At 41.4% G+C, this 27,829-nt stretch overlaps 1 protein-coding gene across 1 annotated transcript in view; it reads right to left on the bottom strand.

Moving 5' to 3' along the window:
- Nucleotides 1-883: 883 nt before the first annotated feature.
- The window catches only part of cxadr (CXADR Ig-like cell adhesion molecule), a gene marked incomplete at its 3' end in the record, with an annotated part of 35,105 nt that continues 8,159 nt past the window's right edge, over nucleotides 884-27,829 (bottom strand). Inside the window, exons 2-7 of the mRNA XM_083910800.1 lie at nucleotides 12,599-12,768; nucleotides 7,322-7,526; nucleotides 3,482-3,637; nucleotides 3,259-3,381; nucleotides 2,462-2,600; nucleotides 884-1,160 (exon numbers count right to left, since the gene is read on the bottom strand). Coding sequence (XP_083766926.1) covers nucleotides 884-1,160; nucleotides 2,462-2,600; nucleotides 3,259-3,381; nucleotides 3,482-3,637; nucleotides 7,322-7,526; nucleotides 12,599-12,768 — 1,070 coding nt within the window. The remainder of the gene's footprint in view (nucleotides 1,161-2,461; nucleotides 2,601-3,258; nucleotides 3,382-3,481; nucleotides 3,638-7,321; nucleotides 7,527-12,598; nucleotides 12,769-27,829) is intronic.

Below are 27,829 nucleotides of genomic sequence, written 5' to 3'. Positions count from 1 at the left end.
TAAGCACCAGCTCCTCTCCAAGATCTCAAGGATTTGGGGAGGGGGTGGACACTGGTCTTTTATTGTTTTTTAAGCTTGGTCAAGAAGCAATAATCCACCCAATCACAATGTGTGTGGCACGAACCTCCCCCCTCCCCTCCAGCCAATCTAGTCCGCGTAAGCCTCCACTTAAACTCTGACTGGACAATTCAAACGGTGCAACACACATTCCACAGAAAACGTCTGACCTAAATAGCACGAATAATCCACATGGGTGAATGCTCTTGTAATTGTTTTTGTTTTGAGGAAGATGAGCTCGATTCTATTCAAGAATAAATGTGTGGAGTAAGAATCTATTAAGGACTGGACAATACTGTTATTTATGCACTTAAAGACAATAAATGAACGATATATTTCCCCAACTCCCATTCACATACTTTAACCTATACTCACACACACACACTCCGGCTATCTTATACATACATGCATGCAAACGGCTGTACAGTTGGCCAATTAGGGCCCTGGATCTTATTTCTACAGCGAGGGACATCTATATTAAAAAAGACATGCATTCACTTATGTACAATATAATTTGTATATTGACAATTCTGCTGTATATCCACACTGATTATTTTTTTCTTTTTTCTGTGAGAATGTTCAGGAAGTAAATTTGTGTGTGTTTACGTTGGATAAAAAGTTAACGCGCTCTGTGGTGATTTCTCTTCTCAGCACCACAGCAGAGCCCGGTCTTCATTTGTAAAAAAAATAAGAGCAACAAGTCAGGTGAGTCAGCCCATCCCAGCTTTTGTGTCATCTCCAGTGGCTTGTGTCCTTTTTCCTTTCCTCTGTTCCCTCCCCCTTGTTACACGAGCCCTTTGCAAAAAAAAACAAAAAACAGGACACGCTAGACGATTGAGCCGTCCCTGTTCTGAGCAGGGAGCATGACGGGAATGGCTCCCATGCGACTGAGGTTGGCCATCCTGGCTCCATTGGGCGGTGGCAGAGGGGCGTGGCTAGGTGGCCTCTCAAACTCCTCCGATGAGGGAATCTTGTCGTACTGGGGCTTCAGCGCATACTCGTGCAGGTTAGAAGGCGACATGGAGCCCAGGGAGGAGCGCTGGCTGCCCACCGTGAAGCTGCGTGCTGTCGAAACGCGGCTCTTTGGAGGCGGCACGTCCTCTCTGAGAGGAAACAAGAGACAGGAGGGCATTTAGATAATAAAATTAGACTGCACTCACTTTTATGAGCTTACCCAAGTGTCAAGTCAAAGGCATTGAATATGGAAAATGATTTTCTGAGGTGCTATAAACCACAATGAAGTTTGATGGCATGCAGGTGTAAAAGTGAGGAATCTGTGGTACTTGCTGCCCACAGTGAGGGAAACAATGAATATTTAAGGAGTTTGCATGAATCATTTTAAAGGTGAGACATGATTTGACTTGGTTGGAGCATTGTCTGTGCTGCTCAGCAACTCTGACTTTATTATAGCCTCTAGATATGGAGCTAAGCAACCAGATTTGCCCTCTACTCCCTCTGCCACCATATTAACAACTAATAAGCAGAAATAATCCAGTTAAATGCTCAATCAAACTGAGCCTGAGGGGCCAGAGACTTGTTTAGACCACAGCTTCATGCTGTACTGTGGCATTTCAGCCAACGTGTGCGTATAAGAGACAGGACCAGTGGTCTAATCCTCTTTGTCTGACAGCGCGAGCAGTTTCGCACAGTCGTCAGATTCAGCGAGCAGCAGAGTGATAGTAAACCCAGGGCTTGCATAGAGCCTGTGGGCCGGATGCAGTTGGATGAGTTGGATGGATGGTGGGGGCAGCAAACGGCACACATCAAAACAAACAAAGCTTTCAAACTGATTACCACAGCTGTTTATTTGAAGAGGGGTTAAAAAAAAGAGGAAACCGCTGATAGAGAAAAACCCTTTTCATGGTTGTCAGAGATGTGTTTATGTGTCAGATGAGGAGCTCAGATTATTAATCACATGTACGCCTTTTACCTTTAATCAAACATTAAAGGTAATCATGAATTTATAAGGCAAAAAACACTGAAAATGAATTCATTTTCAGTGTTTTTTGCCTTATAAATTCATGATTTTAATTGAAAATGTGTGACTGATGTCCACCCATTGGGACACACCTCTTTTTCTGGGCAACAGTGAGAATATCTTAACTTTATCAAATGCAGTGGATGCATCTTAATACTCAGGCCAAAAAAGAAGATCTTTGCCCACTATGAGATGACCTTTGAACTTCTCATCTTCCGGGAGAAACTATTGAACTATTTTAAGAAAGAGGTTGTAGCAACTTGACAGTCATCTCAGGAGAAACCAGCAACCCAAGATTTATTTCTGCTTATGTTTATCATTACATTCTTCTATGGCAGAATCAACACCGTATTACAAAACATTCTCATCAAAACTGAGGGTTTGGAATCTGTGTGCCAAATCTCATTAACGTTTGAGTGAGCGTACCTGATCTCGTTGCAGATCTCCTTCTCATACTTCTTCCTGTTGCGAGCACGGCAACAGCAGAAGAGGATGATGGCAATAATGAGGAGGAACAGGAGAACACCAATGATGGATCCTGCAATGATGCCTGGAGTATTGGGAGCTGGACAACACAAAAAGGAATAGGTATGAAAAACTGGAAAAGGAGGTAGCAAAGATGTGACTGTAACAGACTTGAAATACAGCGCTGGATTATCTTTTCAAGAAGAGTGGTGCAACTTTTTCAACAATACCAGGTGAAAAAAATGGTGCAACAATATTTATTGAAACAACCAAGACAGTATGACAAGAGCATCATGTTCCAGCACTCGGCTACAGCTGCCCCATGCTAACGCAACAAAGCTGCCAGAACTATTACAGCGTGTGCTGCCAGAACTTCTACTTGCCAAAAAACAAGAAAAGTAGACATGCTTCCTAAATCATCGAGACATATTTTTATACTAACGAGTAAACATGTCAGAGATATGTCTAACATTATGAAATTAGATTTGTGAATGCAGTATGTTGGACTTTGGACACGTCAGATAACATTATTAGTTATTAACAAAGATTTCAAATGAGGTAAGTATTATTTCCACTAAAAACATGCATGTTAGCATATTATCTTCAGCATTTAGCTTGTGCTGCTAGCATGGCTGCTGGTTTATTAGTCCTGTTCCTAGTATTGTTATTTGTGATTGAGTGAATAAGCCAGCTTGTCAAGTCTAAATGTGAAAAAGGTGAATACAGGTCCATCAACATGACGCTAGCCGGGTACTCACGAGGTGCTACTTTGAGCTGGAGGATACATTCGTCAGTGCCAACACGATTGCGGGCAGTGCAGCGGTAGGTGCCTGATGCGCTGGCAGATGCATTCTTCACAGTAAGGACACCCGACAGAGGATCTGGAGCGACGGGGAAACACACCATAAAAGAGATGAGAGTGTTAAACAATAGGCAGACCCATGTGCAGGACTTAAAATCTGTTGTTAAGTGGTCCATTACCTTCAAAAGTGGAGGCAGGCAGGATATTGGTGCCAGAGATCCTATCCCAGTTGTACCGTAGGGGGTTGGTGCCCTCCTTAGATACGCACTTTAGTGTAATGTCCTTGCCTTCGTGTGGGAGGCCTTCTGTGTAGCACCTGGGCTTGGTTGGCTTCACTGTGAAGTAGAGGTGAAAAAGAGCAGGTGGTCACATTAGCCCAGAAGAACATGGTCCTTCTGTTAACAACCCTGTTATTTTTCAATCTTGAATATTATGTGTCTGTATATGTTGCATATTCTGCGTTTACTTCCTCCTCTGCTCAGAGCAGCAGTCATCGGCGTAATGAGAGCAATAATCTGAGTAATTGATACAGCTGTTGTCATTACACGAGCTGCCAATCACAATCGTCACAAGGAAGGTGGGAGATAAGTGCCATTTCACACAAAAACACACATGCTCGAGGAGTAAAGGATGGAGGCTTAAAGCAACACATGAGCAAACCCCTCTGCCATTCAGTGTCACAACAGATGAGATGAGGTTTCAAATCCAAAATGCAGCAGGTCTGTGATGATGTGTTGATGTGTTCTATAAAAACATGACAATGAGGTGCTCTACAGATGTCAGGGAAGAGGGGGGAGCTTAGCAGCCATGAATGTAACGGTTATCAACAGACAGACAGTGCTGTGTGCTCCTACTAATCTAATAAAACACACACACTGGATCAGAATGGAGGTGGAAACGGCGAGCTGGGGAGCAAAAATTAAGCAAGTGCTGATGGACATATGGGAGTGTGACGGGGGCCAAGGCTGTGTAGCTGCTAGCTCACTCGTCTGCCCTTACATCGCTGTTGCGTCACACCTACACACGTTTGCGCGCCACACAGTAAATGTCAGCAAGCTATGACATTTTGAATGCATCTTTCAGAGGTGAAAGTCAACTCCGACATATCTGAGGGCCGTAACACGCGGCGCCTCGTATTAGTACGGCTGTCAGACAATAAGATTTATTTGCTTGAAAGATGAGGTCAAAAGAAGAAGGTGACAGAAGCTGCAGGAGCGCAGACTGATTAAGGGCAGAGTGATGCAGCTAACCTGCATCTGATATATATATATATGTATATATGTATATATATATATATATATATATATATATATATATATATATATATATATATATATATATATATATATATATATAGTTGCACAAGGCAATCTTGAGGACAAGATAATCAGAAAAGGAAAGCTGGATTGTGGGATTATCTGATTGTTGAATGGCAAACAGAAATATGAATGAGCAGAGGTAACTATAGCAAGACTGATGACAGGAAAAAAGCTGTTTTACGACAGATCCTAAATATGATTAAGACTATCTGGACGTCAGGCAGACACTTGAAGCACTTTACTGCAAGTGGTAACTCTCTTTTTGTTAAGTTTGAGTGTCTGGCTGCAAACAGAGGAGAATACACATGCATACCTGCATATGGCGTTTATATATGGAGTCCATAACACGTCTGTATGTTTGTGCGTGTGCAAAACACAAATATACCTGTCTCCCCTTGTTCTGAGGACCATCCACCTTGTGACAAGTGCAACGTGAAGGTAAAATGCAGAGCAGGCAACATGTCCTTACCCCTTTCTTGTCACTGTGTCTTAGCTTAGAGCAGCATTACCCCTGAGGTCAATAGCTAGCAGCCTGTCAGCTTCTCTAGCCTCGAGCTTTTCCTCCGTTGCTACTCTAAGAGACTCAGTGAGAGTGGATACTCTTATCTACAAGATAATGCAGTCTAAAATGATTTAAAATATATCAAAAAATAAACCAAGAGGAGTTTGGATGACGACCATCCTAGCAGGTGAAACAAAATACATTCTTTAAACCTGCAGTGACATCATGCACATGAGCACGTTTGCGACATTCAAACCATTGCTGACTAAGTCCATCAGCTCCACAGGACTCTCTCTGTGTTTCTCGTGTTGCTGGTGACATTCCAATGCCGCACACAGGGGTTGATGCATTGCACGTCACAACTGATGGAGGCAAGGTGAAAGCACAACAGCAAGACGGCTCCAGACAGCTGTGCTATAGCTGAAAACGCTCTGAAGTGCTAAAATGCTACCGCTAAATGTAAACTGTTGGGCTGCACAGTCTTATGTAAATTAATTAATCGTCCAATATTGAAAATGTGTGCCTCACCAGTATAACACAAAGCAAATCAAGCGCTCCCTTAACAACTGCATGACTACATGCCTGCCAATCACAGCCGCTCTTCCTGCACCACCCAGCTCGAGACAAGTCACATTACGTTAAAAGACAACTATAACGCATAACAGACCTAATATAATGTCTTGCACAACAGGAGGCAAAGGCTGCAGGAAGTACTCTCTCTCTCTGTGTGGGTGTGTGAGGAGGGGAAGAGAGAGCAGCAGTGAATAATTGGTACTTGTTTGTCATAATAATTAATGAATATCCTCATGAATAATCTTGATCTCAATATTTACATAAAATAACTGATAATTAATTTGGCTATTAGGATGGGTATTGCAGCTGGGTAGTGGAGGAGTGGGTGTGGTACCTGAGCACCTAGGCATACGTCATGTAGACACACTGACTCTAATTATAATACATATAATTAATATTTGAATGTACCAATGTTAGTGAGCAGCGATAACACACACACAATCATAACTCAACACCGTATACAGTATTGGTTAAGTTGGCAGTTTTAATGAAAGGAGCCTTAAACAATGGCATTGACTAAATCTGAACAATAGACATGAAACATCAGCAGATCTGCTACGGTCTCAGTGAAACTGAAGCTCAGAGGAGAAGCCGTCACAGCAAAAGTACCAGCAACCTTTAGCAGTTTCATTTTTTCCTATGTTGCTTTTGGTCGGATCAATTTTTTTAAAAAGGTAAAATAGTCTCACAGAGCCTCAGCTGTAGCTGCAGTTAATGGTTAATATGAACATTCGCCACTTTAAGTTCCTGCTTAGTGATAATGTAACAACACCTGCTCATTTTCAGTGGCTTGTGCATTTCTGGTTGAGCTAGTCGGTGCAGTGCATTTACTTTTGTACACATAATATCGTGTAAACAAGCACAGCAGCCATTTGCCGAGTGCTGCCTTATCTTTAGAGAGGAGAAACTATTCTGATAACAGGGCTCTGATAGAAGTACAATACAAGGCTTTTCCCACAACACACACATACACACACACACAAGTGCAGTACATGTGGGTTGTTTTTCCCATATGCAAATACCAGACGGGTTTCGGGAGGCAATTCCCTTTCGAGTTGACCAATCACCAAGGCTGAAGTGTGTGAGCGCATGTTTGCCTAAGGAGTGAATCATCTGACTTGTACAACTGATGTGTCACCCATTTTACTTATGAGTGCATAGTCTATTTATAAGCTTTGTCTTCAGTTGTAAAACAAATTGGTTTGCTTTGAATGGGATTTGTCATATTCCAATAATTACAGTCTAAAATAAATTATATATATATTTAAAAAAAAACATGATATTATGCTATCATAAAACATTACTTATTCCATCTAAAAATACACAATTGAAAACAGACATTTAGGAGTAAAAACCTGTGATGAATGAACATTTAAAACTGTGGATTATAAATGATGCACACTCAAAGAGTAACTGGGGTGAATACAACATTGAATCACAAAGAGGGCAATGCGCTTCAGCCACTGGGAAGGTTATGCACTTGATTTTTAGAAGGGATTACATCAAAACCGCCGAGCAGGTCAAAGGGTACATGATCTGATGCACTACCACTGTGAAGAGAAAAAAAAAAGACTGCTGGTCTAACACCAGTTTGTTTGTCCTGCTGTAGTGACTAGTCCACTCACCCATGACGATGAGCAGCATCTTCCTGCTGCGGATACCAGGAGCCTTCTTCACCTTACATTGGTAGGTACCAGAGTCTGCAGATCTCAGCCCCGTCAGGACGATGGAGGCGTCGCCGTTTTTTGGGTCAGCTGCATTGAAGTGGACTCGGCCTTTCATTGGATCATAGTAGTTCTCATACGCCCTGTCACCCGAGTATAAGATCACCTAGTCGTGGGGAGAAAGCGCAGGAAAGAAGAAGATTTTTCAATTAGGAACTTAAGTCTTCTTAGAATGAGGTCATGAATCAGACTTGTTTGTTTCTGGAAATAAAAGTTCTTTCAAGAAAAAGGAAAAAGCCTTGAAATGACTGCCGTGTGCTTTCTTGGCAGCTAAAGCCTTGCTCACTGAAGCAACTGAAAATATACGGAGGACAAATTACCCACTCTTTTATCTGTGAGATGCCCTTCAGCCGGCGCTGCGATGCCCTTTCAACACTTAAGAAGAATGAAGGTGGAACAAATAAAGCCACCACTGTGGAGCCAAATCAACACCTGATATGTCAACAAAGAGCAGTAGCCCCAAGTTCTGTCTGAGTGACCCCAACACACACACACGCATACATCAGAGAGCATTACATAAATGCAGAGAGATAAACCCAGATTGGAGTCAACACATCTCATAGCAAGTAGCAGGGGTGATAGCGATGAGGAAAAACAAAAGAAGGAAAAGAAAATAGAACAAGGTGGGGAAAAGAAAAATCCTTCCATTATAGACACCGGCGTATCCTACCACATTTCTATAGAGACAGTCATCAACAGCCAACGATCGACACCAGGCAATGCCCCAGGGTAAAGAGCAGAGAGGAAATACAAAACATGGCAGGAGAGAAAGGATAATGAATCCATCAGAGGAGGCAGCACACTCAGAGGAAGCAGGAGGAGTGAAACAAAGGACTCACTGAGGTTCAAGTGGGTCTACACACAAGTTTGCCTTGGTGCTACATTTCAAAACAGGTTTCTGCAGCTGCCAGGTAGGCATGTTCAAGATGAACACAGTGCAACACAGAGTTAAAATTCCTCTTGAGAGGGAATCCTATCTCTCTACGGTCACAGAGGATCAGAACATCAGCAGTAATAACAGTGCAACGTGAAATGAGACAACAGAGTAGAGGAAATTAAATTGCCTCAAGCAAAACCAGACAAAAAAATCTCACTTGTACATGTGGTCACACATAGTGATGGGTACCAACACCGGGAATTACACGGTTCCCCCGGGGCTAAATGTTGAAATATTGTTGTATCGTTTTAGCTCTAGCGTTAACAGTGCTGCTCGCAGTATTAGACACATTTATCAGTCTGTCTACAATGGATTTTCACTGTTCCCAATCGTGGGGGAGGTCTGTGTGAGACACATACCTGCTCCAACGGTGTCATAGTCGGGAAAGTTCAATAGTCTGATTATAATTCACTGGAATAGATGCTGATGAGTCAATGCGTTACCAGTAACCATGAGTCAGTTGAAGGATGAGGTATCTATCTGTTCATGAATTCTGTATGAAATGGTCGAATCATGAAAACGGTGACTCAGAAAATATTTCCAGTCAATAAATGATTGACTGGATCTGAGCATAGAGATCCTTCAAGTATAACAATATGGTCAAATTTTGACTGTGAATCACCCTCTCCAACCCAATGAGGTTTGACAGATTTTTTTATTTTATTATAGCATGAACTGCTTTTAAATGGTGCCGTTTTAGTACTCCAAAATGTTCCAAATATTAACTAAGTACCGGATCGATCGAAGGAGTATCGATAACAGCAGTGGTATTAAATCTTAATCATTCCTATCCCTGGTCACACATATGACCACTACTCGAAAAATAATAATAATCTCCACAATAACCTTGAGAATCATGATCCACTGTAAAAAAAAACAATCCTATTAAGAGCCCAGGGAATGAAAATGAAAAGGGCAAATGACGAGACGAGCTGGCAGGTGCTCCAAAGGACAGAGGAGCATCACAGTCTGTGTGCTGTGCTTAATAACAGATCAGGTCACTCAATGATACAATCGCCACCTGCTCGAGCCATTCTCAGTGGATGGATCGTGCTGCAGAGCTGAAAGACCTCTACTGGCCAGACTCGGTTTCAGCAGCAGACACATGTAAAGATGAGCTCATTGTCATGTGATGCTGTTGCTCAGGGAGGGAAGAGGTGCAGATCATTTGAGAGGCAAAGCAGAGGACTGTGATACCTGTGTACACCAAACAATCTGCATACTGTAAGGTGCAGAGCCTTCTTTATGGTAAGTTAACTCCAACCACTGCCACACGGCTTTACAGGAGCAGCTCTGCTCCAAGCTCTTATGCAAGGTTAAAGCAGCGTCGCTACCTGCAAATGAAACTAGCATCCTCCATCCTTCAGGCTACAGACCACAGCCTGAAGCAGGCGTGATACTCAATGAAGAACAAACATGGAACATGTGAAGTCATGAAAACACTGTGCCACTGCCGTGTACATCCAAATCCTCAACACGCAAATTCCTGCTACAATAACTTGAATAAACAGAAGGCTCTGCTGCTAAACTCAAGGACAAAAGAGGCGGTATGTATGACATGGGCTTTGTAATGTATTTTTCTGAGCCACAGTTCAGATTGGTTTTCATAATTGTTTTCCACATTGTTCTCACAGTTGTGGTGAAGACTTGGGCTACACCCTGCTACCAGCTAATCTGCAGCCAGGGAGTGAGAGACAAATGCAAATGACTGTTACTGTAGGCATGCCTGGCATCTCTCATTCAAGCCCACCAAAGCATCGCACATTAGCAATGCTTCACCACACACATTAAGACCCTGTTGACATGGGGGGGGGGGGGAGTATTCCAGATGAAGGGAAGCGTCGCTCCCCACAAGACACAGGACTGAACAGATAATGTTGTGGCATCACGCCTGATTGCATCAATGCAAATGATACATGGCTTTATAACATGCATTAATATCAATTAAATGAAGGATTAGTTGCACATGTCAAATACATCAGATAAAAGGGCTTTGAGAACCCAGCGATCCAAGCACAAGGACTGATGGTGTTGACAGTCATGTTCAGCATCATCAACATGATGTGAACCAGTTTCAATGTTATGGTGGTTTCACATTAAGTATTTATTTTCATTTTGGGGGCATTTTCACTTCTAACTGACAGGACAGAGGGGAAGACAGAAAGGTGGGTAAAAAAAAATCAAACCCAAGCCAATGGAGAGGCGAGCAGCCTCAGGGGTGCCAGATCTAGCAGGTAAGCTACCGTGTCCATCATCCACATTGTTACGCATTAGGATCCTTCAGTTCAGTTCGTCTTTGATCATCTCCTGTGTTGTAAAACGAGCGTACTCTGTGTCTACACTAACAAAATAAAGCACGAGAAAAAGAAATTATCACGATCACCAGGTGTCACGTTTCCATCATTGTCAATGTGTGCAGGAGCTGACAAAAACCTGTGTCGTTTGAGCGTCACCTGACCCCAGGAGTGAAAGGCCAGCAGTATCCATTTCCACTGCAGAAAAAAAGCCTGATATAATTGTGGATTAGTGGGTTTTTTTGGCTCGTGGAAAACAGGTTAGAGTAACTATTCATTTACGAACACACTGGATTTTGGGAGGCCATGTGATCAAAGGCCTCTGGATATATGACTTAACCCTCGTTCAAAAGGACCTTGCCTGACCTGGTGACTTTGGAGAAAGCAGATCAGCCTAATTCCATCGAACACTGTCACGTATATTAAAGCAGCCCCTTGGAATTAACATGCTGCTAATTATGAAGAATTTACTCTGTGCATGACTTCATATTGGTTAAAGGCTATATGACAGTGTGTGTGTATATAGCGAGCAAAATCAGGTAAGTCATGGAGAACAAATACGTTCAGAGAGATGTCTGGCCTATTTAAGTTCAAACTAGGATTTGGCAACATTAATGGTTGCTCAGCAAAACTGCGTATGATAATAGAAATAAACAGTGGAAGCAGATGTTACTGAGAACATAACTGCTATAACAGCCCTAAAGAGTTTGTCAAATACATAAATATGTCTGTCTGCGTGAGTTTTCAGGTTTGAATGTGGTTCTTGTCAGAAGGGGACAAAAGAAAAAAATACCAATCAAAAGGACTCAGTCCCACAGTAAAACACAACACCTGATGTGTTGCTTTGTTCGACGGGGACATCCAGTTAATAAAGTCAATAAAAGACAGAATTCTTGCCAAGCTGGAGGGAGAATATAAAAAGGAGTCTGTGCACAAATTGATGCGATAATGATGGCAGTAACCTACAATGAAAACGTGTGCTGTTTTGCACCTTGAGGGGTGAGCAGGAGTAGAAAGAGAGAACAATATAAAAAATGGACATTCTAAAGGGTAATTTTATGTATTGATGGGTTTATTTTGGCACCCTCTCTCTCTGAGCCATATAACCTGTTTTTTTAATTAGTCGTGGCACAACCATATACCTTGGGGAAAGAAATTAGGATACTGTCCAAACCAAATTGTGTGAGTGAGTGTTGACATTGCTAGTTTGTCATATGATGAAATATGAATATGCTCAGAACAAACAATATTGATTCACATAATGACGGGACCTCCCTTTTCTCTACTACACCGGTTAATAATTCAAAGCACAAACTGATTTCTGTGTAGCAAATAGATGGATATAATTATTTTCTCATTAATGGAGTTACTCCAGACAGTGGAGAAAGCAGCAACCAGTGACCAGAGTGCACACGCCTTCCTGTGGAAGAGCAGGAGTCAGCGTCGACTTGTGCAGTCCTTCCTTTTAACGGCTGAGGGCCATGCTGGGAAGGCGAGACACTGGCAGGGATAAAGGGAGCTCCCATTGCTCTCGCTGTGTGCCTGTGAGAACACTGCAGAGAGCAAATGTGGCTCGAATTGCACTTACACACTTTCTTACACTATACTTCTTACGTGTATTGCAACGCCCGGAGGAAATACACACCGAATGTATTATATTTCATGACTTGAACAACACACTAGTCATTATATACTACCACAATGGAACAGATTAATGCAACCCCCACAAAATAAAAGCTCATTAAAGACTAAGAGGGAAAATAAAGCAATTCTACAGCTACATACAGAAGATCCTGTTGGAGGAACAAATTAAAAAGCTTGGCTTAACTGTTCTTGGTTAAATAAAAAGCAGTCAAATAAAGATACGGCTAATGGCTTTATTCTTTTTTTTTTTTCTTCTTCTTCTTGTGGAAAAACAGTATTTATCGGTGTTTGTGGATATCTTACCACTTTGTCCTCGTTCTGGTTGTCAGAAGAAAGCAAACTCCATTCAATGTCCAGCGGTCCAGAGTCTTGAGGGGCCAGAGTAAACTGACACTCCAGCTTCACGCTCTCACCACTGGCCTTCTCTATTGGTGTGGACCCTGTGGTCGTTATCTCCAGACCTGTGACCGAACCTGGACAGAGACACAAAGAATGGAAATAATTATACCCACTATAACTGATTATTTATACCGGAATGTATTGACATTTTCATCACACGTTTATTTTTTAACCTTGCCCAAGATACGGGTGATTTAAACACTTAAGATATCATTCTTCTATGTTTTTATTAGAAGAATAAGAATAGTTTTATTCATCCAAAGTGATACAGAAAAATAACCGCATGAATGTCAAAACAAAGTGACTGTGTTGAAGCTGACTGAATTTCCACAGAACACTGTAATGAGAGAAGGTGACGATCGAGATGCAAGACATTTTATTATCATACACTTGATAACAATGCGACATAATTGCCAGTAATGACACTTTTAGTCCCGGTGCCAACTTAACTTAGCACTATAAATACTGTCGATAATAAAAACAAGGGCAGGAGGATTTACTCTGCACACTGTTGGTATATGAAGATGAAATGTCACATAGTGTACATAAAGAAACTGTCTCAACATGGTTCAACATTTAGTTGCTTAGAGACTGTAGTTTGTTATAGAATGGAACTGCTGCGGATGACATTGCTCACCCTCCTGCACATGATTCAAGATGTTTTATGATCTTGTACTAAATAACAATGCACGATTATTACCAGTAATGGAATTATTTGTGCTCAGTGTCTTCACAACTTTACAAAAGCAAAATAGCAATAACAAATACAAAATGAGCTGGTCTATAGCGGTGTCACCTGAAAGTGGAATCAGAAGACAAGATTCTATGACAGTCCTTTTCACAGGAATCTAAATTTTGAATCTATTAAATCCATATCCATAAAAAAAAATCCCATTTCTAGTTTTTAGAATGTGCAACCGACCAGTCAGCTCTGTTTTTCAAGTATGTTTCCACAAAGGAACGACTCCTCTAGAGGCTGACCGAGAGGCTTTTGGCGGAGCTGAGTGCATCACTCATTAAGGCTGAATAACCCCACCTTTATTTAATCCGTTTGAGACAAATCTGACAGACAGAAAAGTGAACATAACGGAGTAACAAACATCACATGTCACAAACTGAGGATAAATTTATTGAAGCCTTTACCGTTCAGTGTTTTACTTTGAGAATGTGACCATGTTCAAGTCAACATGGCTGAATCTCTTCTGAGAAGTATGTCTTAAAAAATACATAATGTATAATTCACACAGTGGAAGAACCGGAGTAGCATAACTTAACTTAATGTTAGTAAGGAGACACGCTTGCCTGTCACAGAAATGGAACGGACTCTTAAGTATTTATTCTTAGAACGAATAAACATAATTTCCTGGTGACATTAACTGGGTTAAGATTCTCCATTCAATAAGAGAGTTAAGCTGCGGCAAGGAACACAGTCTGTAGAGAATGGAGTCGTCACATGCTGCCTTGACACATTAAAACCCTTTTCGACAGCCTGCCACCTTCCACTCAGTGGGGGAAGGGGGTGGAACAGCTTTAACAGAAAAAGGAAAAAAAAATATCACAATATGTTGCAGCTAAAAAGACGACGAAAATGTGTAGCGAGCATTTATCACATCGTGCAGATGACAGCCAACACATGTAACTGATGAAAAGAGAATTTTTCACTTCTTCAAAAAACATAATCACCGTAGCGTTTTCCTTTATACATCTGGATGTCATTGAGCTGCTTTTACATTGACAGGTGGAGCTGCCTCTAATGTGCAGAGATAACTGGTTAAACAAATCAAAGCCTGGCATCTGTGAACACTTCAACAAAGACATGAGTCTCGTCTTATAGAATAAGTCTTTTAACAACAAGGTTTACTTAAAAGACAAACAAATTGAAGCACACAGATCTATCAAAGTGTTGTGTTGAGTGTTTGCACAGGAGCCACAATCTCTTCACTCTGTATGCACAACAGAAACGTGCAGCTCATGGTGTTAACTACCTGACCACCACCTTTGTTTAATTAATCTCACTATCTTCACTATGTTGCACTGCTTCTCATTCAAATCGTCCTACAGCCTTCAGTCCAAGGCCCAGTTATCAACTTAAATTATGGAAATAAAAAAGCCCTGGTGATTTGAACCTACCAAGTGATGTGTCGGTCTCATTTCATGTCTGTCACCACTGATTTAGCCTCAAACCACAGGCAGACAACTGAATGAAAATACACCGCTCAAGTTCTTACACACAGAGAGTGACAATCCCAGTCACACCCACTACTGTTAAAGCTCGGAGCCTGTACGCATTTGCTATGGTTGCAAAAGCAAAAGTATGGTTTTTATTCCCTGGGCCCCCTGGTGCTGCAGCTGATCGTTTCGGCCCGCAGATTATGACAGATGCCCTCGATGGGACAGATCCATCGCCTTCAGCAGGAGCAAAAGGAATGGGAAGCAATATCGGAAAAAACTGAGATTTGCGTCGATCACTGTCAAAGTGGATACACAGCTTGGCATATTGTATGATGGAAAGCGGTGTCTATTCTTCAAGCTGGAGTCATTTTCACCGTTGCTTAGAAAGAGGAGAAAATAGCACTGTGGGTGAAAAGTATTCAGCTGAAAATCTTTAACAGAAGGACTGTTTTCAGGAATGGTAATACAGGAAATGAAAACTTGGTATGTAGAGAGCGGAATGCACACATTTGCTGCTTTTGTTTGAAAAGTTTTTGTTTTTTTGCATGTTTTTCCCGCTGGTTAAACGAGAGTTGGGATAATTTCTGAGCAGCAATCACTTTCAGAAGTTGAATATAAATGTTTTTCAACCATTCAACGCATAGTTAACATTAACTAAGGGCCACAAGGTCTCTGGGTTTGGATCTGGGTTGAACACGTTCTGTGCGAGTGCTCAGATTTCCTTTCACAGTCCAAAAACATAAAAAATTGGGCATTAGATTAATTGGACACTCTAAACTGACTGTAGGTGTTTGAGTGAATTGTTGCTCCTCTCTGTATCTTGCTCCTGTGATGGACTGGCGACCTGTCCAGGATGTACCCTTCCTTTCACTTTATGTGAGCTGGGATTGACTCCAGCGGCCCCTTCAACCGTCATGTGGAGGATTAAAGGGTAGAAAATGGATGGATGGTTGGAATATTAACTATGCATCCCATATACAGTATGCTCGTACTCATGTATAAATAAATATTCTCGGGGGGGGTTCAAATTAACAACAGATCATTCCACCAATATCAATAAATTACATGTCATGACCCTCATCATCCTGAGCACTAAAGGCATTCTGTCATATTTATGCGTCATGTACAGGCACCCAGATGACCATCCTTTTAGTCAAATGCAAATCACTTTGATGGAGATTAGATAAAAATAATCTCTTTAATCATTTTAATAAAAAAAAAAACTGTAAACTGTGCAGCAAAAGGGAATCAAGGTCTCGTAGTGTATTTCACCTGGTAAACCTATTCAATGATGGTGATAATGTCATTCAACAAAGACAGAAGTACTAATGAAATAAAGACAAGTACTAAAGAAGTACTGTACATTAGGATATTGCAGTTAATTCATTTGGTTGCTGTTTTTTAAGGCTTATCCACCACAGTTCATGATAAGAAAAACAATATGTTTGTCTTAAAATGTTTAATCCCCTGCTAGGCAAGGAGGAAAAAGAAAATACAGGAAGTCTCTCATACAAAATAACTAATGATGCCATAGGTCAAAAATGTAAAAATAGAAAGCATGTTTCCAGGATCACAAATGATCGTGAATAAAAAAACAAAAGCTCTTCCTGACTAAATAGGAAATGTTTCTCGGCGCAAACTATATAATTGATGGAGAATGGAACTGGAAAACTCATCCCGTTTCCACTCGCCGTTCAAAGTGGAACAACACAAACCACTCTGTTTACATGTTTGAAAAAGCCAGCTCTTGCTAGTTAACCAGTAATTATCAGATCATACTGGTTGCGAAGTGTATGAGCAATGGCGCACGTGACACTGAGCAGAAATGATGTTTCCTCGACCACAGAGAGCACTACAAACAAGCGCTCAAAAGGCAATTTATTGGGGGATCAGAGAGAACATCATTAGTCCCAAGAAAGCTATGAAAAATAGACTTTTGGTAAACAAGAATAACAGTGTATTTAGTTGGGAAGAATGTATATGTATGTGTTCATCTGTGTGGGGGAAGGTACACTAGATAATTAAAAAGTCTTCCTTTATAATAACAGCCTATTCTCTCTATACCATCTGACACAGCACATCCCAGTCGAGTTACCGGGAGACCGGGAATGAACAAGAGGAATTTAGGGTGTCAGCGCTCCACCCTATTCCCCCACTGCCATTCACTTACTCATCCCCCTACGTCTAGGCCTCCCCCATCGCCTGTCCTCCACTTTTCTAACACACCCATGATTGTAGAGTGCCAGTCCCCCAGGCCTCCGATTCTCTTCAGCCCTGCTGATTGTAACCCCAGCACCCATCCCCTCTACCTTTGTTGGCATACAATGGGGAGCGAATCCTGTCTCCTGGCAACCAATCCCATCGGAGGTTGCCGTGGTGCTTAAGAGACGGCATGAGAGAAAGGAGAGGTTTGTGGAAGTGAACAAACTCAAGCTTGAATCGGTCGTGGCGAGGCATCTTTGTCACGATCCATGTGGTTTTCTTTAAAATGTTCAGTGTAGACACAGGCGCAATGTGGTTGCAATTAAAATAAAAACATCTGAAATGTTTTTCTATATAGATTATGTGCAAGGCGGTGTAATATTTATAACATGAAGCCACCTGCGAGGCTTATTCATATCCTAAAAATAAAGGTCGTCTCACACAGCTATGGTTTGTCACAACCAGACAATTCAATACATTGAATCATCTCTTGTTGCTTCACCTCTCATAACCAGAGGTGATGCTCCTGGCACAAACCAAAAGACCAGCTCAGTGTGCAAGTGTTGTTTTCCACTCTACTCTCAGATGAAGCCACTAAATACACTGTGAGTTAGCCAGAGCCAGCAAGCCATCTGGTGTCAGGCAGAAAAGCCTGGAGTCACAACCGTCCTGTGATCTGAGGCTGGTGTCCACATAGTGGAACTTATCACAGTGTTTAAGTCTGTCATGCTTCAGTTAATATCACCTGCTGTCATCAACAATACTGTTAGACTGAAAATAAAGAGTTTAAATGGCAAACTCTCACATATGTTGCAAATATAAAAAGTCTTATTACTCCTCTTCTTCCAAATTATAGCCTCCATCTGAAAAAACATGAGAGGTTAAGTTTGTCAAATAACCTTTTAGATTAATTAAAAATAAAGGCTTAGTAACTTAGCAACATAAGTAGAGTTTCTGCAAACAAAAATGTGTAAATGTACATATATAATAACAGCCTACTAATTAAAAAAAATAATTGGGCAATGTAGAGTATTTAATAACGGCAAACAATTAATCTGCCCAACCGGTTAATCCGTCTGCCTCTAGGATGGATTTCCGAGCACTGAAGGGCTTTGACACAAAATGACTTAAAGTTCAACCTGTCAGTTCTTTCTGGTTAGTGTAATGATGACAAACCCAGTTTCATATTTCTGTGCTGAAATAAAGAGATACCCATGAGCCAACGTGTTCAGTAATACCTATATATCTGCAATAAGCATCAATTGATCCACTGTCACACGACTCAGTAGCCAGGAAAATGTAAGACTCCTGAGCCTGGATAGATTTTAACAGAAGTGATCCGTCCCAGGTCTTTGAGATTGACATGTTTAAGCTGTGGTATAACAAGTAGCCTCAGCAGGGCTACAATAAACCCTAAAACCTGGAAACAGGCTGACAAGCACTAACCAGGCTAAAGACCCTGAGACCACTGACAGTAGTCATAGTGGATGATAAGCTTCTTTCTCTACTCTTTGACCCTAAAGAGCATCCTTGGGAGTAAAGTCTGAAAAGCCAAGTCTTACCACAGGGGAGATAATGCAGTAGCTATTTCAGGCTCGCAAAGCAAAAACATTGACAAGAAAAAGCTTGTCTCGGTGGAAGACGCTGCACTGGGATTCATCTTAGTTCAATAGCCAATAATTATTAGTTACAACATTGTGTGTATTTTCGAAAAAATTGGTAAGAATTTGGGATCAAGTTAGGATCAAGATTTATTGTCATAAACATAATTGCGAGTGGAAATATTTTTCAGGTTTAATGCTTGAGCTCCTTGAAAAACAAATACACAATGAGAACAAAAGCAAGCAACTCAAAAAGAGAAAAAAACAAAAATGAGCTTCCACTTCTGAAGACTGTGGCACATTATCCTGGATGGGTGACAATGGCGGGATGAACATTAGCAATTCATTATAGTAAAACTGCAGTCTGGGGGTTTTGGAACGAGCAAATGAAAAAGCACAGGCGCTCTACCCATCATAAACAGGCACGCAAAGCTCCTGTGACCATGCTGAAGAACATCAATTATTTCAGGCACAGCAGAGGATAACGTCTTAACTTGGATGCTACGAAAAAAAAGGGAGACTGAATGTTCGCCCCATTGCCCCTGCTGCTGAAACTATTCAATTTGAAGCAACGTGGGCACCCGGAGAGTGAGTCTGGCTTGGTTTATTTAGTGTTGGGAGAAAGCTGAGGACCGGTGAACTATACGGATTATGCTGTAACACAGCCTGAAAGCTCCACTTGCCATACAGAGCTGCCATCAATTCCCAGCGAGGATGACCTAAAGGCTGTTTTGACATAATTGAACATTAAATGATGGAGAGGTGACGAATGACGGGGCACTTTACTCGGCTGCCTGAACATTTGACTGCTTAGACGAGCCTGGGGCGAAGTAGTTAATGCCAGAGCTGTGAACGTCTGCAGAAACTAATTTGCTGCATGGATCCATGAACATCAACAGTTAGTGACAATAACTGGGATGTAATTACACAATTATTGAAGTCTGGTCTTACCAGTGATAGCTTTTTTTTCTATAGAAAAACACATTAGTACTGCACCACTACTGCGTTACTGTTTAATAAATCAACAAACAGGAAGCTTGGACAGGTGCTGAAATTATTATTTAAAAAGATCTACCCAATTGATCAGTTATTTTGGTCCATAAATATTAGAAAATTGTGAAAAATGTGAACCAGTGCTTCCCAAATCCCAAAAGTATTCCATTTAATAAAACAGATCCATCAATTATGGAAATAAATGGCAATGCATGTATTGGTTTAATTGTTGTAGCACAAATTTCACCATAATATTTTATACTGAATTTAAATTGGAATATAAAGTAGTTAAAAATCATGTCCCTGAAAATTTGGAAGGACAGACGGAAGAGAAGAATACAGGAAGGACAAATCCACACTGGAGTGTTCCTTGATGGTCTGTTAATCAAAAAGGTTGAGTCCTCATCACAAGACTCACAAATCACGGCCCTGGGATTTTGTACATCTTATTTGCATTACACATTAATATTCTAAAAGGCACGAGTGTGGATTTAACCAGCTGCCTGTCTAACCTCTGTGCCACCATATTGCCAGATACAAAGTGCTAAAAATACTCCTGGCTGACCCGACTACATCGCTTCCTCCCTCCGTCCCTGTGAGAGAAGGCAAATTTATCTACAGCATTGCAATGAAGAGTCAGATAAGAATGTTTGGTGTCTTTGTGACCTGTGGGGACACACACACACACACACACACACACCATATAAAAGGCTGGTGTCCTTGAGGATTTGTTGAAGCTTTAGGGACAACAATATGACTGGAGACTGGTGGTGCCATAAAGCTGATAGGCCGAATGCCAGCGCACGGAAAGGCAAACAGATAAGCAGCTGATAAAAAAAAAGCCTCATGGGAAACAATTCCACATGTGCCAATAGTCATGTGGAGAGGAAATGAAAACAGAAACCCCGTAAAGGAGCAGTAAGGTGCTGAAATTGATGTCAAGAAGCTCACTGGCTGTCTGTAGATGTAGGTGATACAAAGGAAGGACACAGACACATAAAGCAGCTGGAGTTGTTTGCTTAACTCAGAGATGCTAGTAATTATAAAATCATGTCCTCTTTGCAGGGAAAACAAAAATTCCCGTAATCCCTGCAAGAAATTCACCAACACGTGAAAGCAGTTTGCTTTGCGACACACACACACACACGTATTTAGTGTGTTTTTGTTGTCACATAATCCTCGTTTACAGGATCAAGACAGTGGTGGAGATGGTAGGACAGCATCTTTCTATTATACCTCTTTTACACAACAGTAAGCAGGTATATGGAGGTTTCTTCTAAAAGAGGTGACCGACACCTTTCCCAGGAAAGAAGTTGTTCTTTTTGTTTGTTTTTTTTTTAACTCCAGAAAGTTGTGTTTGACAAATGCACCGTAAACGACCATGCCCAACGCACAACAGAAGAAAGCACTGCAGAGACCACTGCCAATGTGGCTTGTACATCTTTCCCTTCTGTCCCTTTCTCAAACTCCGCAGCAACTGAGCCATTTTAGACCATTGACTGAACAGTGCACATCATAACGTCGCGTTGGCCGTCATTAAATCATAAAACGATTCTCAATACTTAGTAATATGGCATTTTCCACATTTATCCATCAAATATAACCCACGTTAACAACTGGCAAACATATTTTTCAGAGTTCATAACACATTAGGAAGATAATTAGGTATGGTACTACTTATTAAAGGCAGGTATTTGTGTTTAAGCCTCCAGTAGGTTACTATGAACCACACAAATTAAAGCCAGATGTCTCAGTGGGGTGTATTCACTGGGCGTCTCTGTCCTGACACAGGGGTTTTTACACACAGAGGGGGAGACAGCCATGCTGCAGTCTATCCTCCCCCCCTCCCTCCCCCAAAACAAATAAAGTGTCTGATACAGACCAGGCCCCTGCCGGCGCCCCAGTCCAGCTTTTGTCCGGGCCCCAGGGCACAATGCCAACTCTGATCAGGAGAAAGCATCACTGATCAAACACAGAAACACAAGTGTGGAAAAGTGCAGCTACTTCATTCAGACTGATGATGGACTCTCACAGACTGCTTCTCACTGGGGGTTTCAATGCACATGTGTGAAAATACAGAGGCAAAAAAGACCGTCTCACTTACAGAAAGAGGTAAACCAACAAGAAACGGGGATTAGAAATCCTTTCTGAAGCTACAAACAAGCCTTAAAGTTTGACTGACATCATTTCACATTTCTAACTTTTCCAAAGCTCAGAAATCCCTTCTACTTGGTTTCACTCAACGTTTAAGGACATTCACTTAAATGAGTCAGGGTGTAGGAATACATGAAGTGAGTTTAGTTAGATTTGCTCGTCTCAGCAAGAAGAAACTGCTTCTGCATACCATCTGAAACAAATCATCGACACTAACAACTCCAGCCTGCTGTGCTCAGTAAGCTGGGGATTTGTTCATATTTAACTTTTTTTAAAAAGTGTTGTTAAATCCAATCACATATCCACAAAATCTTTATCAAGTAAACACCAATGGAGGAGTAAAGAATAATATGGCTCATGGCCAAACCACTAAAAGGATTGAGGTGTGAGTCCAGAGTGCAAACACTTCACAGACATGTATAAAGTATCAGGAATTCAAACACAGATGCCTCCCAATGAATTCCCGACCTCCTCCTCTTGTCTTCCAAAGAATGCATTTTCAAACTAAAAGCCTGATTACGATTGGAAATAACTTAATGACAAAGAACTTGAAACAGAGAAATTTGTTTGCAACTAACAGTGTATTTCCCTTAAATCAGTCCATGCTTTCATGTCATAAGTGCCAAAAAAGGGGGGTTTAGTTACCCTGGTTACATGTTTGTAGGCTGCAGAGGGCTAGCTCCTGCAGATTAAGGCATTACCTCTGCCTGTCTTGTATTTACACAGTAGCCTCTTTCCCATGTAGTACAGAGGCCTGTATTGCTGTTGGCGAGACTGGCTGTGAAGAGGTCTACTAGTTTGCCCTGCTTGTGCCGTTTTCACTAGATTCTAGTCTAAAATTAGCTCCCCTGTCTAAAAAACATTGCATCATGGAGGTCCTGTGGACATTTCTAGATGGTACACACTCGTATGTGTTTTTCTGTCCAGTATATGATGTATGCTGCAGACCCAACACAGTCCATTTCATCAAAAACACCGCAGTTGTCAGATGCCTGAGGCAGAAACAGTGTACTGACAAAGTACTTTGGAGTAACTACTAATATGTCAATTCCTTTTCAAATGCATTTATGACATGCCCTCACTGAAAACCGCTCTCATCCAGTCAAAGGACCAGCCAGAATACAGTCTTTGTGAAAGTGTAACAACCCAGACAGTCCCTTCCTGTCCTCTGTGTGGGGGGGAGTCAATACAACAGGACATCAAGATAAGGCTGCCGTTGAAAGATAACAAGATGGATAATCCTTTGCCTGTCCTCACTTTCTTCTCCGTGCAGGCAGTGAAACAAGTCTGATGTTGCAAGGCTGGAGTTTCTTCTTCACTGAGATGTTCAAGGAGACAGGTGTAGTAAGAGCACCTGAGTGCTGAGCCCTGTAGGACGCTGCAGGCGAGGAGACTGTCAGTTGTTGTTATCGCTTAACTGAGACCGCTAGGTTTATTCATGCCTCTGGCTCACATTCACAGCCTCACCATGAGGAGAGAGCTCAAAACAACCACTCTTGTCTACATGGACTCTTAACAGACAGGACATGCTGTTAAAAATAACTGCACTGCACTGGTTTGGTCATGACACTGTATGGTGGCGCTGGTGGTGGTGTTTTTCCCTCCAAGTTGAGAGAAATGCACCAATAAAGAGGCGACGCTCTCACTCAGATTTGTGCCATCATAATTAGATCCAACCCCAACACCCAAATACGAAGAGTGTTCCAGACCTGATTACTGCTAATTCCAAATTCCTTAAAACGGTTAACACAGTGCCCATTGACATATACAGTATATGTTATCCCCACATTAAATTGGACTCCAAAGCGTGAAATTGCTTCGGAACCAAATAGCAGCAGCTGTACTTCTTTGTAACACAGACTAAAGCCGTTACTAGGGATGAACTCAGACGACTCCAGTTACACTTTCATTTAATTTCACCTTGCATTTAGGTTTCTAATGATGTCAGCTTCACTAAACAAATACACAAGCCTCATTTCAGAGGTTAAACTGGAATCCCAATGAGTAGCGGTGAGGGGAGACGCACTGATGATGCAACTGTTTATATAGTTAAAGTTGTAAAGCTTGACTTGGTGATACATGAGGTTACATGTGGTTTCAACATAAATCATTCACACTAATGGTTTTTCTTTTAAAAATCCATTATACTTGCTACATTTACATTTCAAATCTACTATGATTGATTTGAACACCACTGGCTCCGTTGTAGTTGGAAACTGCCACAGATTTATTTTAGGCCAGAGAGAAAGAAACATACTTTTAAATACCCACAATTTCTTACCAATACCACACCTTTAATGTGAAGAATGCTCCGATTGTACTGCCAATAATTGAGTACAGCTCTGAATTTCTGGACAAGAATCTCCAGTGAACAAAAATGGCTAGTATCAACGAGAGAACTGCAGTGGATTATATGCTGCATAATTTATTTGTGAATCCCTCATCCTTAATCTGAATACTACTCAGCCATTACCAAATAAAACTATAATCCTAGATGCAAATTCACTGAATGGCAAATTTACATAAAACCCTATAAATAGTATAAATGAATGTTACAAATATCATGTTTAATACATAGTATATGGCAAAAAAGTATACAAAAAAAACAAAACAATTACTAACGAACAACCTGATACAGGAAGAAGATTCTACAAAGTCACCTGGTTGTTGAGTGAGTGGATGTAGCGAAGTGCTTTTGTAGGAAAACCTGCCATACAGGCCAAGCCAAGCCAACTCCCTGATGATTCTAATGACATCTAAAAAGGTCTGACCCCTAAGTCGTCTAGACAGGCAGCCAAAAACTGCTTATAGGTCATCCTGGATCAGGCTGACGATGCATAATCTTAGTGAAAGTGACTGGGGCACCACATGCTGATGACTATTCACTGTATGTGGTGATAAGATCGCCTTAGAGTAAGTGTGCTGTGATTGTGTTTACGGTATGTCTAAATTACTTCCCTGCAGCATTTTTCAAACTAAAGCAGGTATGCATAGGATTGTTGATCCCAGCCTTGTGGTGTTTTTCACCCATGCGTCAACTGTGACATCCCGCCAGAAACAAAACACTTCTATTTTTATCTTCTCTTTAGTTTATGACAAAGTATAAACTATTGTCCCGAGTTGTAAACAACTACTTGACAAGCATTCATGGCTATTTACATACAAAGACATTCTTAAAAAGAATGGTCACCTGGGTCTTGTTTTTTCACCAATACCAATTGGAGCCAAAGCTGATATAAACATGCATGCAGTGCAAAGTAATTCGAGTTGGGAGTGAGACCAGAGTTTCCACTGGTCAGAACCTGTTCAAAACTGGGTTTTTTGACCATTAAGAAAGGGAATTAGGAGCAGGTGGAGGTTATCCAGTAAATACTCCGCACACAGCAAAAGATAATCACTGATGTCTACATCTCTTCACTTACACTTTAAAGCCCTCAGGATGTTAGACTGCTACCCAGGAAATGTTTATGGCCAATTAATACGAGTTGGAGGTAAAATACATTTTAGTTGATAAAATGCCAGGTGACATTGCAAGCAGCCTTAGCCTCTTTTTATGTGTCCACGGGTCATTAATCTACAACTCAAGCTCCTGAGTTGTGTTACAGCACTAACTGTCGCTGATAAATCATGTCCTTACGCACATTAGATACATATCCTGTCCCAAGGGGATTAAATGTGGAGCTGATGTTCCTTCTCCTCATGAGTGCTGTTGGGTGTTGTGAGTGCTGGTATGACTGAGATGGGGTGGGGGTTCACTCTCCTTTCAATTATCAGCCACTCGGAGAAGAAGCGAGCCAGCCAGCCACGCAGCTGTGTGTGTGTGCGCGCCCATGAATTTTACATGCGCTGCATTAAGACACTTAACAGCTGGTTCTTTCGGAACCTACGAGCATCAACTGCAGCTTGGTGGCCCCAGTGTGCTGCTTATTAAAACAGCAGCACTAGTGATTAAGGATGTGCAATAATGTGCGCTCTGACCATCATAAACCAGCCCGTCACAGAGCTATTTTCAGTTCAATCTCATCTCTCTGGAGGGCGACTGGGCCAACTGCTGATTTCCTCACATGGTGGCGAGATGCACTACAGTAATTAAATGTGTGTTGTGGCTTGCTGCTGACCTTGCCGCGATTCAGGCGATGAGCCTTTTCTATGCCCAGCTGTTGCGGATGGTGGTCATCATACCAAGAGATGCAGCGGCAGACACGCATTGTTTCTGCTGTTGCACGTGTGTGTTTTGTTATAATTTTTGTCTATACATTTTGTCTTCGTCTGTAGAGCAGGGGTGTCAAACTGATTTTCACTGAGGGCCACATCAGCATAATGGTTGCCCTCAGAGGGCCAGACGTAACTGTAAGACGGAATAAATGTAACTAAATGTAAACGCACCCTCAGAAAAAGACTTTGAAGCACGGGTGATTTCTTCAGCCACAATAAAGCTAGCTTTCACAGCCGCACCATTTTTGGTTGTGGCTTTTGTGAACACATTCTGCTGTGATCACAATTTGTTGTTTTTCTTGAAGGCTAACTTTGGCATACTTGGCTCCTGGTTTGGTGTCCGACGTAGATTGTACTCTTTGACGACCGACACCGCCTCATAACACAAAAGACATAACGGTTTTTCTCCTTAAAGCACAAACACCTATTCGCCTTCCCATCTTTATTGAAACTGCCTTTCATCTGCATCAATCTTTCTCTTCCTGGATATTTTGGGATATTTTGTGGACATTTCAATCTCAATTTCATTCGTTGCCTGATGCATATACAATGATACACTGCAAACTAGTGGTGGGATGCTTCACAGTTAACACAATTGCCTTGCATTATGGGAAATGTAGTTTATGGTCAAAACACTTAAAGCAGCATAGACCTCGCGGGCCACATAAAATGATGTGGCGGACCACATCTGGCCCCCGGGCCTTGAGTTTGACACGTGCTATAGAGTGTCTGCTGTTGTTCCATTTGTTTTGGCTTCTTACAGAGCGGCGTTCTTGTTTCCAAAACATCACTACTGTTTGTTTTTATTGACATTTGTGTTTTCAAATTGCCCTAGTTCTCCTAATTTAAATGTTTTTGGCCAATGCAGTGTGTCCCTCCTTAATTGTTGTCATTCATTTGCACTCCACTCTTAAACTTCTCCCACCTTGACTTAACATACAAGTAAAATAATTGGTAAACGTATGGGAAACTGAGTGGCATTAGCAAGTTCACTCTCTAAGTTCTTTATTTTGCTCGAAAAGGAGACTATTCAGATAAATATTCTCATCCTTTTGTTCAAGATATTTAAGATAGCAAGAATGCTACTGTAAAGTTTAACATTCTCTGTTTAGGAAGTTGTGGTTTTGGTGTCTTAGGCAAACTAAAATGGAGGGAAAACTTACGCTGACTTCTCAAACATGTTTTGCAGTCATTTTATGGGTGTGTTAGCTCGTCTGTAGTCAGTGCAACCTGTTTGGCCGAGGGTGTGACTGGATGCAACACACGGAGGATAGAAAGGCCAGGTCAAGTTAAGGTAACGTCTCAATTCAGTGTAAAGAAAGAGAAGAATTACTTCTGCATCACTATTTGTTTTACCCAAATTGTGCTTGTTCAGCTACGAGCAAATTGTTTACACAAGTAAAAATGCTTAAAAAGCTGTCTTTATATAGCCTATGTTATCAATTTGAATCCATGAATCTTAAAATTAGGGAAACATATCCTCGTTGAGACAAACCAGCTGCCATCTCTCCCACAGCAGCAGAAGAGAGACAACCGATACTCATGTGTTCCTCGTGTTCCTCATTCTTTCTAAAGTTCAGTTGTTGTACAGACTAAAATCCTTCAAGGCAAACTGGGTTTGTCACGTTAGGCATCAAGATATATAAATAATTGTTCAATTATAGTCTATGACCCTCTGATTTTAAATCAAAACACCCTTGAAAAACAAAAACAACCCCCCAGAACCCAGACAACACATAAGCCTTCTGAAAAGCCAGCAAAACTCTGACTGCAAATACTCGATTCCGCCGCAGGGATG

Source organism: Microchirus variegatus (assembly GCF_963457635.1).
Source record: "Microchirus variegatus genome assembly, chromosome: 2".
NCBI lineage: Eukaryota > Metazoa > Chordata > Actinopteri > Pleuronectiformes > Soleidae > Microchirus > Microchirus variegatus.
Note: the sequence above shows the minus strand (reverse complement) of the source record. Positions and strands in the feature narration are given on the sequence as shown.